This window comes from Daktulosphaira vitifoliae, unplaced genomic scaffold (assembly GCF_025091365.1).
Source record: "Daktulosphaira vitifoliae isolate Bord-2020 unplaced genomic scaffold, ASM2509136v1 Scaffold_3, whole genome shotgun sequence".
NCBI classification, from domain to species: domain Eukaryota; kingdom Metazoa; phylum Arthropoda; class Insecta; order Hemiptera; family Phylloxeridae; genus Daktulosphaira; species Daktulosphaira vitifoliae.
The window spans coordinates 18,160,466-18,175,914 of NW_026099574.1; the positions used below are offsets into that span (position 1 = coordinate 18,160,466).

Here is a 15,449-nt window from a genome sequence, read left to right on the forward strand (position 1 = left end):
ATCAGTATTTCGAAAGTTATTGACATATTTGTAGGTGAGTAGGTGTCAAATGTTTAGTAATAAAATTAGCAGCACCCACTCTTCACCTCCAGTCATAACTTTAAATTATTCATAAATTCCAAAATACTGATCCAAAAGTAATCAACCAGAAATGTTCATAATTAGATCATTATCTATTAAATAGGCTAGTTAATTAGGATTATTTAAGAAATTAGTGTAAACACCCTTAAAAGTAAAAGAAATAAACATAAAAAAACTTTATGATTGAAAAATTGAGAGAAACATTGAACTAAAAGAAACAAATAAAAAAATTAATATTTTTTTTTAATTCGTTAAGTGGTTTATGATAAGTGTATCACTCCGTATATATTTATTATATTTGGTATTTCTAAAATGTATTTTTATACAAATAACTTGGGTGCTGGTATTATAAATATACCGAGTTTTTAATTACCAGTAGTTGTAAGTACCAACATATTAACTTTTTCAGTATATGCGTTAGTAGTTGAATTAATGTTAATAACCAAATATTGTTATTTATCAAAAATTGTTGACCATTTGTTGATAATTGACAAAAATATAATAGAATATGATTATCATTGAATTATATTAAATTAAAATTTTACAGTTACTAATATAAATATTAATGAAATAAAAACTTTAATAAAGTAATAATTATTGAAAAAACAATATTTGTCAATAAAGATAACTCAAATATTAACCACAAATTAACTGTCTATAATATGTAAATCATTTAAAGAATTTCAGTTTAATTAAAGAATATAATAAATTTTAATCATTAAATAAAAAGCTGCATTTAACAAATAACATATTTCAAATAATATTAGTCATTTAAATTTAATACAGTAAATCACTAAAATTTTAAAGCAAATAAAAATTTATAACTGTGAGTCGAATAATCACATTTTTTAAGTACAAAACGTAACGTGCATAAATAGAAATCCTATCAAACAAACATACAATGGATTTTTCCATTGTTAATTTTCAAATGGAAATTCAATAACTTTTTACAATAATAGGTTGTGTATTAGTCAACATAATTAAAATTATATTTTATTGCACAACAAATTATAATAAAAATATTTATATTTCTTAAGAAAATGCCACTCAATTATTTTTAGTCTTTAATAACTTCTGCAATTTTTTTAATGATTGCTTTATTTTATTTCATGAATTGATAAAAGTCTTTACAAAAATAAATTTTAGCAATTTTATAATAGTAAGATTTGATTGAAAATAAAAATAAAATATTTAAATAAAAATTGTATATTTTTAGCATTTGAAAACATTAATATACATTTAGAATATTTTTGAAGCTAACAGAAAATGAAATATATGTTATTTTACTAAAATATTTTGCTAGCTCTATTTTTAAAAAAATCATCTCCAAAAAACTTAAATGTAAGAAGTGGCAAACTCTTAAAACATTATTATCACAACATAAAAAAATTTGTACATTATTGCCGAATCTATATACTAATGTCAATATTCCTTAAAAATTACATTTAAGGAGACCCTTAATTTGTTTAATAGTAATAAATAGCTCATGATTAGTCTATTGTAGTTATAACATGAGGATTACGAGCTCAATAATTTTTTTAATANTTACAAATAAATTTTTTTTTTTATATATATGTATATTGCTAAAAATCGTCAATAATTAAAATTCATTGTTACTTTTAAAAATATAAACTATGAATACTTCAATAATTAATACTCAAATTTTTATCACTTAAAATTGTTTTTAATTATTAGTTAAACATTTGATCATATTAATAAATTGAAAAGTTAAATATCATTCCAAAAATTTTATGATATAGTCAAAAATATTTTTCTACATATGAATAGTAGCTGCTGTATAACGAGCTTCTCCTCTTCTCCAACCCCATTGACTAGGCCGATACTAATTGGAAATTATTATTTATTACTAAGTACTTATAGATTCATAACAGCATAAAAATTCCATTTTATACTCACTCTTATTAACAATTGACCAGATCTTGTATGTGGGTATAGATATGCATACAGTATCCAAACAGTAGACATTACTAAAAGTGATAGACATAGTGCAATAAAGAATAAACTTGTGTTAGATGTTGAATTATTAGCATCTAAAAAAAAAAAAAAATATTAAATATAATTTGCTAATTAAGTAAGCCAACAAAATTATTCACACATAAAATCAAAATATAATACAGACTTTCTGACTTAATTCAGAATGGAGGAAAAATTAATACTAATAATAATAATCATTAATTAAAATATATTTTAAATAAGCTATCTTATGAATTCATGTACTGAAATAGATTTAAAAAATATATAATTTTATGCGAACATTATTTTAATTAAAGCAAATAATTAATATCCCATAATAAGAATAATTATCTGATAATAATATGTTTTTCCTTAAGTTAGAAAGTTAGCGTAAATAGCTTCCTTAAAAAAAATTTAAGTTTATTAACTATAAAACAATAGCTTTATCAATTAAATAATTAGAGTAATAATCTTTGATCAAATTTTCTAATACAGTTTTTTACAATTCTATTTGAAATTTTGATATTTATGACTACTAATCACAGCTAGTTAATAATAATAATTAAATTCAACACACAAACTAAATTTATTTCTGTTTAGAAAATAAAAATGTATAACCAATGTAGTGTATAATAATTTCTATTTTTGTAATATTATAAATTATATTATTATATGAATATAACAATAAGCAAAACATGCAAATGAAATAACTCAAAAATTGCTTTGTGGTTGTAAATTCTTGAACTTACGTGGTTCTGCTATTTCAACAGATTTTTCACCATATATGTTACTTAATGGAGTAGATGTAGCAATACCATTTGTACACATGTCTTCATTAGAAAGTTTTAGTTTTTCACAGTCTTTTTTATGCCACTCTTGACGATACCGATCTAATCCTGATGAACAACGATTGTCACACCAAAAACACTGAAAAGGATAGAATAAAAAAAAAGTTACATCTGAAATTATGAGTATGGAAATATATATTTATAGTGTTTCAAAAGTTTTTGACAAATATAATAACTTTTCATCAAGTAAATATTTTGTGTTACTTTTATAATTTTTACAGTTTTGAACTATGTTAAAACCATATTTTTATTAGTTGTCTCTAATAATAAAAAATAGATTAATAGTAATTTTTTTAAAATTAAAATTAAAACAAAAACAAAAATAGTTATTTTATAGTTCTTTTTTAATGTACTGATGGCTCGATAACAACTTTAGGATAAGTTATCATTGGATTACAAGTATTTTAATATATAGATTGAGTGGTATGTAGTACGGATCAGTACACTTTATCTGTACTAAATGCCTACTTAACGTATTAAAATACTTGTAATTTAATAAGCATTTAAAAAAAAATGTTATCAGATCATTAATATTTTAGTGATAAAAATGACTATTATGTAAAAATAAAGATATAAAAAATTTTATTTAAAAAAAGAAAAAAAATGAATACAGTAAGGTAGCAGTATAGTAGTGACGCAGCAAAGTTGGAACCAGTAAAAATAATATCAAAAACAAAAACATTTAAAGGATAATTTTTTTTTTTTTTAGTTATATATGAAAAATATTTGTTTTAAATGCATGGATGGTGTCTTTTAACCCCCCTGTACTCAGGGTTTTCATTCAATTTTCATAAAAAACATACCATTCTTTTGGTATCCTAATTATTTTTAATATATTATATTAAAATGTCATTAGGATTGATGTTTAAAAAAGTTCTGACAGTTTTAAAATCCAAAATTTTTTTTGAAAATGTCATTTTTTTTATAGTAGTGTAATTTGAGGTATATATGAATTTTTTTTAATTCAGAGACTTTTTTTCTAGTTTTTGGTACTAATTAGATTCAACTAGATTAATAAAATTGGGTTCTTTTAACATATCAATAAAAAAAATTGAACCTGTCAGCTGAGAATTTGTATGAACATAAAAACAAGACATTGTGGTAAAACTTCCTAAACTTCACATTGAAGCTAAAATATGCTTTTAATATACCTTATGAATGCATAAATAATTTTTAAAAAAATTACAATAAAATAATAATTGTATCAAAAGTTATAAGGATTGTCAGTTAGATTTTTTCTACTTTGTATAAATATATTATTTATCTTATTATTTCAAAAATGATGATCAATATAATTTAGAATTGAATATGTTTTAATGTATATTACTTGGAAATTAGTATCAGTTTTTACACAGCTTGAACAGTTTTTCTTTTCCATACAAGTAGGTAATGCTTTCAAAAATATAACAGTCCCATTTGTTACATCACTGAATGTTACTCGATGATATTCATAGATAGTTTTTCGCCTTAAGACTAAATAAGTTCCAAAATAATTATCTAATATGTTTAGTTTTTTATTTTATATAATAAAATCAGAATTTTACTTACAAAATACAGTTTTATCCAAAACATATGCATCAGATAAACCAATTTTTACTGGATGACTGGTTGAATCTATATCTTTTAGAGTTAAAGGTAAGAATTTATAAGCAAAAACAATATCTCCATTTGAATAGAGTGAAGTCTGGAAAGTAAATTCTCCCGCTTTAGGTTTATCTTGTAAAGTTACGTTATGCCAGGTAACGGTGAAAGTAGTTCCATTATCCATATAATAAATATTTGAATCATTTGAAGTACTTAGATCAAAATTAGCCATCAATGGTGCTATATATTGGGTAGCAGCTAACCATGAATGAATGTATTCTCCTAAATATAAAAACCCTCCAGTAGCAATGGTAGTAACATTTATGAGATGTCCATAAAATGGGAATTGAAATTTAAGGTTAACAGTCTAAAAAATAGAAATGCACATAAAATAAAATATATTTAACACACTTTAAACATATATATAATTCATTACAGCTGCTCTACGATGAGATTCTGATAACATTCCATGTAAATTTGCACCTGGATGATCTTTTAATTCTATCCAATAATGTTTAAACTCATTACTCTCATTTATTGTAGTACTATTATAATAAACATGGGAATCCTATTAGTTAAAAAAACAATATTATTAAATAAATAAACAAGTATCATATAATTTATAATTATAACATAACAATGAGAAAACAAGCTAATATTTAAAAATAATTACTTGAGTATATAAGATAAATGTTATCTTTTTAAATTAATAGGATTCATTTTCTTTGATTTCACTGTCAAAGTATATCATTAATTTATAAACTGTTAACATATGTACATGTATTTATGAATACAATTTTTTTTTTATTAAGTCTAATTTAAAGATGTCAATTGTACATTTAATATTAATTGTCTACATATAAGAATTCTATGAATATGCATACTCTTGTCTTTTTTTTGCTGTACCATTGATTTATCTAACAGTTATTCTAAGTTAATATTTTTTAAGTCAAGAATTATTATGAAGATATTATAATTTAAAAAGGGTAGACAAAAATAAATATTAAAAAATAATCAATATTAATACATACAAGCCCAGATTAAGGGAGAATATGATTATGTCTCCAAAGCCTCAGATTTTTTTTGTTAAATTATAAAATTTAAAAGTTGTACCACTAGGTAATTATTTTCATTCAAATGTTCATGTCATATTTACTTTTAACACATACGCTAATTAATTTAAACAGATTATATAAAATAAAATATATCTTATATATCGCCTATAATATAGGAGTCTCATTTAAAAATTAGACTGTGGACTTATGTCTTAATCCTGGCTTGTATATATACATATACATGGACTCACTGGCAATAAACCTATACTTGTATAAAATTTTGATAACTACATTATATAAAAATAATAACATAAATTTAATTGAATAAGGTTAATAAGTACAGATTTGTAGGAATAAAGAAAATTTTAATAATGAAAATAAAATTGCCTAAATTAATAACAAAAACTATAATTATTAAACCATATATAGTTTAACTCACATTTTTGGTTTTTGTTATATTGTTCATCGCAAGTGTTTCATTTGATATTGGTAATGGAAGTTCTACAGACATAGGTTGAGATGTTGCTGAAATAAATTTTATCTATCATTTTACATAACATATTGTAAATTATTATTATTATGTATTGTATTGTAAATTTAAATAAAATTAAATTTGGGTTCGCAAAAATTTAATATAACTACTATGTTGAACAGTTATAACATGTCATATAACGTGTTAATAATTTTTACTTATTAATGAAACAAAATGTGCAAAGTTTGAGATGATAAAAGTTATATGACTCAAGAAAAAAATATAGTATATTGCTGGAGAGAGTGATGGTAACTTATATCACTGAGCTGAGTTATTGTTCAGCAAAAGGAGCTGCTATTGAATAATCTCAAATAAATAACACTGAATGTCTGACACTACTGCAACTAAATTGTTTTCTTTAATGTATGTTAAATAGATTGTTTACAGGTTAGTTGGCATAAGTAACATTTTACCAAAAACATTCAAACTTGTTTGATTTAAAGTAACAATAAGTTACTTTCATGTTTTTAAGGAAAAAAAATTAAAAAAGCAATGCAAATTAAAATAATTTATTATTTTACAATGTACTGCATAATTTTAAAGTTGTGTATAATATAACGAATGTATTTATTTTTTAAATACAATTGTTTTTTTACAAATTATACCGCATATTATACTACTACCGATGCTCAAACTATTTATAATAATAATTACTTACTAGATGTACCAGTTCAAAACTTAAAAATATTTCTGAAAATTTTAATGACAACATAATATTTTTAACCACTAACTTAATATATAGGTATTTAATAAGTAAGGATACAGGTAAATTGTTATAAATAATAGAAACTTTTCCACTGTTCCATAATATTTATTTAATATTCCTTTTCAGATTTTTAAAAAATTGTATTTTCGAAAAATAAAAAAATTATTACCTGAGTAAGTTATGTTATTCATGTTGCCATTAACTGGAGGTTCATGAGAAACTTTATTTACCTCAGCATTTGAAGAGTCTTTTGTCACAATAGAGGTTATTGATAAATCTAATTATAAATATATCAAAATATAATAAATATTAAGACTAGCAAAAATAAAAATAATAATATTAATATTGAATATTTACTTAATCTAGAATGTAATTTTAGTTTTAAAAAATAATTTAATGTTACTAATATTATGCATTACTTGTTTTTTTTTCAGCTGGTGAACTATTATTTTTAGGCATAATAGTTTGGATAGATCCATTTTTTAGGCGATTAGTATCGGGTTCAACAAGATGTCTTTTAATACGATCAAATGGGAGTTCAAAACTGACATCATACTGATCATTATGAGGTGTGACCTCATAAAAATACTCTACAAGTCAAAAATCAAAATATTTCAAAAGTATATACATAAATTAATAAATTTTAATTTTAAAACAGACAAATATCTTATAAGGATTTGGAGAAACAAAAATAAAAAAAGAGAAATGTCGACTTTTCGAAAACTAAATAAATTATGACCTGAGTAAATTATATTATTCATGATGTTATTAACTGCAGGTTCATGAGAAAATTTATTTACCTCAGCATTGGCAGAGTCTTTTGTCACAATAGAGGTTATATTTCAAAAGTATATAAATAAATTAGGATTTGGAGAAAAAAAAAAAAAAAGAGAAATGCCAACAAAAGTATAATGAACTTAAACTATATAAAATTAAACTATTGTTCAACTAAAAATTAAAAATAATTTATAAATCTTCTAAAAAAAATATTTCCATTAAAGGTGTGAACAAATATTTTTATACAAATATTACTTACAATGATTGATATTGGAAAATGTAGTGGATAAATATATAATTAAACAATTAATATTTAATGATTTAGATTGGATTTTTTTTTTTTATCAATTACAAGTGAAATATTTAAAATAGGCACATCTACTTCAAATCAAAATATTCAAATTAAACTTATAAATGAATTAGACTAATTCTAATAACTAAAAAAAAATCCAGATCAAATCATTTAAGTATGATTGGACTTAAAAATATAGTGCAATACATATTATACATTTTAATAATATATTGAGCATTTTTTATTTATTTTTGTAACATTGTAAGGTCAAAAAACATTTTTAAACAACTAAATATTTTTGATTTATGTGTTATTTAACTATTCAAATATTTAAAACTACTTAAATTATTATTTATACAAGATTTTTCCAATGTTTTAGTGTTTCATAAAAAAAAAAATCACTGGGGTATTTACTGTATAACAGCAATAATATTGTATTTGTTATATAAAAATTAGTATACAATAAATACTAATTGATCAATGTAAAAAATGATCAGTTTTACATCCATCTATTTTCTGAACTCACCATGGAACAGAGGGTGGTAACCCTCTTTTACATGTTAGGGAGTCTAAGATGATCCTTGGCTAGGCCAATGATGAACAGAACGGGTATTATTATCAACTAGCACCAGAAACCAGACACCACCAATAAAAAAATCACAAGAAACACCTTATTTGCACCCTTGGGAACGTACCTGGGATCTCTCTCATGCACCGAAACATACGTTTCTACCTATTAGACCAGACTGATCCTTTACTAATCAATCAATGTACTACCATTATCAATGCCAAAACACATACTGATATGTGTTAACTTTAAAGTTTGTATATAATGCTGCTAAGAGGCCGCACAAACCTCATTAATATTCATCCTAAAGTAATTTTCATTAAAAATTTATTAAGTGCTCAAATATATTTATAACTTAGCTAAAAATTTTGAAATTTAAGTCTTTATTCTTTCTTTTTTTGCTTTTCATGTAATTTTTCAAAATAATATGCATATTACTAATGATATTTTTATTAGAATTCAATCAATAAAAATTGCAACCTACAGTACTAGTTCTAATGATTCATTCAAGACCTTTTGAGACTCTTGTAAAATGGAGGCCACCAGAAAAAATGGATTCTGGACTATTCTAATAACTTTCAACCTGTTACACTAAAAAGTACAGTAACTTAAAAATATCTGAACAGTTACTTTAATCAGAATTCTATATAAATTATCAAAATAATGACATGCACAACATATAAGCGAACTTTTAAACTATTTTTGACTAACAATTTATTTTTGCATATTCATAATCAGTGTAAAAAACAAATAAATTTATAAAAATTTGATGAGATTAAGCTGCATTTATGACAAATTTGTATAAAGTTTATTTCATACAATTTTTATTAGATTTTTTATTTTGGTAAAATTTTAATAATGAACAACCATAATTATATTAGATAATTAATGAAGTATTTAATAACTATTGAAGCAATTATTAAAATAACTTTTTTTAATACAAATCAACAAATTACTTAAATTGGTCAAAAATTCATCAAATGATTTTAAAAAATTAGCGATTTAATCAATAAGTCAATATGAACCATCAATAATACATATTTCAGACAAAGGAATAAAATAATTGACAATTACTTAGAGCACATATAATAAAATTATTCAATATGCCCCACTTTATGTTGTTGACCTCGAAATTGGACATAAATGTTAAATAAAATTTTTTTGTTTATGAATGTAAAGTATTAAAATATGAACTCTATGCAATTATACACATTATTTTGATATTTATACAGTAATTTATATGGCAATTTTTAATAACACTCAGTTATGATAAAATGTATACATACATACTATTTGATTATAAATTAATTACCTTCATTTGGTACACAATGAGCACCAAAAATAGACCAAATAATAATAACTAAGTACGCATAAAAAATTCTAAAACTCATTTTTAATAGATATATCACACTCCTTAACCCTAATCTACGCACAATTTTCGATTACAATTCACCTATTTATACATCATAAAACGTTTGGGCGATAACATAAAGAACGCGAACAGACGTATTGCTCATCTAGTACTACAACTAATGAGTAATAATCACTAAAGTTGGAAGCATTGAACAAAACAACTGTTGGTTTTTATCGACTATCTAGTTATTTACAAATAATTATTATATTGATGGCAATCACAAAATATATGAAATTCGTATAGTTATAGATAACGTTCTGTCGCTAGAGAGCGCACTTGCAAAATATTCCTCACTGAGTTAGAATCGCGGGAAAACAACATTTAAATAAATAATACCGTAATTCTAAACAATGCATTTTATTTAATTTTTTCTAGGACTTCAGTTGCGCATTGCCACCCCAAAGTTAAAAATAAAGAAAAAATAAAAAACATTAATAATTAAATAAAATTATATTTTTTACCGTAAATCGAATAATTTGATTATTGAAAACTATGTTTAATAAATATAATGATACGATAAAGGAAATAAAACATTTTTTTCAAATAAAACCTTCTCGTGAAAAATTTTGGATATACCATCGATTATACAAGATGATTCATTTAGGTTAATTTTCCCTGTGGATAGGGGCTAAAAATACTTCCACGACCACTCTGTCAGTCGTAAGAGACGACTAATGTCAGGTCGACAGCCGGCGTAAAAATTATTGTCAAAAGTTATAGCATTTTTAAGTTGAAAATTTAAAATCGAAAATCGAAAATTTTAACACAAAAATAGTGTTTTTTTAACTACGGCAGCCGTTTAAATGTAGAAAAAAAAGTGTCGGGACAAATTTTTTTTTTTCATTTTGTAGTACATAAAATAAGCTTTAATTTGATATATGTTTAAAGGACGCAGTCTTTCCGGAACATTTTCAAAAATTAAGTTGAAAAAATTAATTTTTGTAAAAAAGTTGCCATTTTAAATCCCCCCCAATGAGCAGGTTAAGTGATAGATTTTCAAAAAAATGATATCAAATGAAAGGTAAATATCTAAGGTTTTAGTATAAAAAAAAATTATGTTGATTTGTTGATTTTTCAAAAAGTTATGGAAGTTTTAAGAAAAAAAAGTGAAAAAATTTCGAAAATTAGCGATTTTTAAATTTGTAATTTTTTTGGATATTTCCCCCATTTGCGGGGAACGAGGGAATTTTTTTCAATTTTTAAGGGTAATGTCTTCAACTAGATACGATTTGTGATCTTTTGACGTATTTTTGAAAGAAATCGGTCCAGTGAGAGCTGAGAAAAAGTGGCAACAGACATAAAAAAAAAAAAAAACACATCATAGTAAAATTAATACCTTCTCCGCTTCGCATCGAAGCTAAAAAACATTCATTAATTTGAACAATGCAGGTTTATATTCAAGGACGTCATTATGAGGGAGGATTACCTCATATAATAATAATTACCCTGTGAAAATCCAATTTTTTGAGGGGGGAAATAAACAATTTTATTTGTACATTCCCTCAAGACTGAGTACTTAGTACTTTTTATCAGCTCCCACTTGACTGATATTGCTTAACGGCAAGTCAAGAGATTACAAAATGTTTCTAGTTGAAACTATAAATTTACTTGATCAACTAATTTTAAACAATTAATAAAACGTATAAGAACTGCATATACATAATATGAACCCATAAATTTGTCCATTTTTTTTTAATTATATAAATACTTCCCGCAAAAAGTTAAAATAAAAAATTTCAAATAAAATGTTCGACAAAATTTAATTTTTATGATTTATATTATTTGAAGTAATTCCATAATGAGTTCCTATGTAAAACTATACATATATACTAATAATAATATTTTCCCCTATTAATATTCAATTTTAAAGTATACAGTACTTATATAAATTGAAATGTATTAAGCTAATACACATGATCATATTAATTTTATTAACATATATATATATATATTCATGTACTTTTTTTAATACTTACCTGTATTCCAAATTGACTCGTCCAAATATATGGAATTAATAAAATTTTCTGTGTCAAAAGACATGATAGATAGAAGACACAAAAGGAAATGAATCCAAAATAATACGTGAAAATAGATTGAATGAACCCTCACGTGCCCGGAAATCGCGGCATTTAATCGCCCCGTGTGAATGATAACATGCGATTTGTATTGTTTAATTTTAGCGATCGGTCGCGTCCGATCGCCCAAAATCAAACCTGCACGATCGGTCGCGTCAGAACGCATGTTTTTACTCATAGTGTGCATGGTTCAATTTAAATGCGGGTGTTTTATATAAATCGATTAATCGCCGCGTTTTTAAAAACGCGTACGCGCGTGATTAAACGCCTAGTGTGTAAGCCTCTTAAGTCCTGGAGAGTGAAATCTTGAGTAGAGTGTCGTAGATTAACTTATTAACTGGTTATTTTGTATTTTAAATGAGAGAACCCAGTTTTGGTGATCTTGTACATTCATAATATGTGACATACATGTACAAATGATAACATAATATTATATGTTAACATTATATGTAATAATTAATATAACAGTACCAAAATTTGAAAAACGAGTTTTTAAGAGAAAATTTAAAAAAACCTTGAATTTTTTAATAATTTTGATAGTTTTACAAAATGTTTTGGATAATTAAATATTTATAAAAATAAACATGTATCCATTAAGTAAAATTAAAACTCTATTAAAAATATTAAACATTTATTATATGTATCCATTGTCTGATAAAAAAACTAGGCACAGTCATAATATTAATCATGCACATATATATCATTGTAAATAATATATTGTAGAAACAACACAAGAGCAGACTTTTTAAACGAGTCCTATTAAGTTAAAATAGGAAAATTTGAAATGTTTTGTATAAACTAGACATATCTCATCGAATATTTTCATTTAGTCATCTCAGTTTCAATGGAACGCGCTAATGCTAGCTTAAAAAGTGGTTTTTATTGTTTTCTATTAGTTAAATATATTGGACTTATTGACCTTCTAAAAAAAAGGTGTATCTCAATTTACAAATTAAAAAATTTTGTTCATTAAATAAATTTTAAATCAATTGTAATTGATTTTTTTTTTTTTTGGCTAATAATAATTAAGCTTTGTCCTTATTTCTAAGAGGTATGGTTAAGTTTATTCTCAAATATGTAATTCAAACATTCAAAGATCGTATTTATCTTCCTCTGTCCCTAAAAATATAAAAAATAAAATCAAAATCATTATGAGTAAATTTTGTTGAAAAATATAAGCAAACTAAATAGTTGGATCAATTTTTAATAAAAGTTCACTGCTGGCTATTATATTCGAACATGACACTCGAATCTTCTAATCTGCTTAAATAAAAATCTGAACAAATGTCATGAGTTGTACATTTTTTACTTTACTCATAAAGCAGTATTAGCTAAATCATGTAATAAAATGACATTTTTCTTTAAATCACAATGGGCTAATTAATGTATAGTATTTTAATTTAAGATAATGATTTTTGTAAAAATGCTGTATAAATAGAAAAATAATAAATATGTTTTTTTTTTTATATTTTAAAACAGCTTAAAATTTCTGTTAGTGGTTCAGGCTGATATTTCGAAATTTTGGTAGTCATACTAGAATTTTAGTTAATTGAAGGATTTTTGGTATAAAATTTTGTGAAATTATTGAAGTTATGTCCTGAGATGGCATAATATTGAAATTTCGATTCTAACAGTACAAGATTTATTCTCTGTTATTTTACCAATAGCATTGATTGAAAAGTATCTGTACATTTCCACATTTAAAAATCATATAGGTTTCTGTTGAGTATACATATAGCCATGCGTTTTGAGATTCTAATATATGATATACAGGAATGAATAAACTTCGATATTTGAGTTTACAATTAAGAAGAGAATAATAAGGTTTGAAATAAAGATTTACATCACAATTGTTAGCCTTGTAATAGCGATATAAAGCTTATATGTTTGTGGAGAGTTTGGTGTTTGCCTCTCTATTAATATTTTGAAAGAACGTTACCATTTAGAGCAAGTTTCCCTTTGCTAGCCTTCCATGAATTAGAACTTTATCACCTATGTGTAGAGTGGAAAGGAACTGAGATTGGTCGTAGAAAGTTTGTCTTCGATGAGTATATAATTGCCCATATTTTCCAAAAATTCTAATACAATTCTCAAAATTAGTGTTTTGTTATATTTTTTATAGTGCACTGTGTATTGATACTCTTCTAATTTTAATCTTCATTGAGTCAACCTGATACAGTGATGGGTGGGTGGGCTAACTAGCCCAGTAAGCGACCATTTAGTAGGTGAAGGTAACACCGAAAACAAATCTCCTGGTGTCTATTAAACACGAGGAAAGTCACCCGTAAAACCAGCGATAGTAAGTTGTAAAGAGAGAAGCAAAGTTACGGTTCCAGGAGCTTCGGAGACTCTAGAAACGGCTGGGGAGGATTCTGCTGAAGGCCTGAACCAGTCGTTATCTAGCGACTTCAGCATTTTTACTATTAGGATTTGGATTCTAGGCAGGATCCAGGGGTTCACATTAAAATTACTGTCGGAAGATGTGCGAAACAGGCATCCTCCATTGGCCTAAGGGCTACCGAGGTTACCGCCATATATCTCGACAACAATCGGGTTTTAGTAGAGGAATAGTCGGGCATCAGTGCTCGTTTTTGTAACGAGATCCCTATGTCTTGCTCTGAGTTTGAATATTGGGAATATATCCAGTTGCGCTTGCAGGGAGATGATGTGGGCCTCACGAAGGTTTCCGGTCTCTCGGAAACTTCTGAATCTCTGTAACATCCATCTTCAAGCTAATTAGGTTGGACTTTGACGATAGAAGCGAGTTTTATTCCGAGAGAACAAAGGCTTATGATCCCTTCGAAGGGATAGAGATAAAAGGAGAAAGGACGAACCTTGTGTCTCAATGCGTCCGCATTGAAGGATGTAGAAAAAATGCGACCAACCGTGTCACGAATGTAGCGAAACTCGTTATCGGGGAGCTCTTATTTCCCACCCAAAAAGCTATGGGTATGGTACTTAAAGACACAATCGAGGCTTATGAGTATGGACTATGGCTAGTGAAAAGCAAAAATATTGCTAACATGTACATGTTATTTTTATTTAAAATATCTTCGCATACTAGTAAAATTCAAATTGGGGTCCTAAATCTAAGGACCTCAAGACTTTTGCTCTGCTAGTCTCTTAATCCAGTCCTGTATATCTTATTTTTTTAATAATACAATGTATATATACTAGTAGGGTAAAAAAGAGGATCCAACCCGATAGGGAAAGTAAGAGGCGTAGCCTACGTGGAAGGAGTGTTAACAAACTCTATGATGTTATTGTGGTCATTGTAATAGCCATTACAATTAAGTAATTGTCACTCAACTGTCGTGAACGTCCTACATACAATCCTTGTTATCCAACCTAATAGCGTTCCTACACCACTCGGATGAAGGATGAGTATTAAATCCGATGTAAATTAACCTATTGCAGGGGGATCTCGTTTTTAACCATGCGTTACAGAGGGAAGGGATAATGAAACATAACATAAACTAACCTAATGCAATGGGAGAGGTGATGATGATAACCGATGTAGACTAATACAACTTGCTGTAAGCC

At 25.5% G+C, this 15,449-nt stretch overlaps 1 protein-coding gene across 1 annotated transcript; it reads right to left on the reverse strand.

Annotated features, from left to right (window-relative positions):
* Positions 1 to 1,661: 1,661 nt before the first annotated feature.
* On the reverse strand, positions 1,662 to 10,033 carry LOC126903161 (plexin domain-containing protein 2). Its single transcript, XM_050681178.1, has 10 exons — positions 9,730 to 10,033; positions 7,200 to 7,370; positions 6,950 to 7,057; positions 5,982 to 6,067; positions 4,924 to 5,055; positions 4,452 to 4,854; positions 4,231 to 4,376; positions 2,805 to 2,982; positions 1,999 to 2,132; positions 1,662 to 1,924 (listed from the first exon to the last, which is right to left on the reverse strand). Exons 1-10 carry the CDS (start codon positions 9,806 to 9,808, stop codon positions 1,856 to 1,858), a joined length of 1,506 nt encoding a protein of 501 aa, XP_050537135.1. The 5' UTR covers positions 9,809 to 10,033; the 3' UTR covers positions 1,662 to 1,855.
* Positions 10,034 to 15,449: the final 5,416 nt, after the last annotated feature.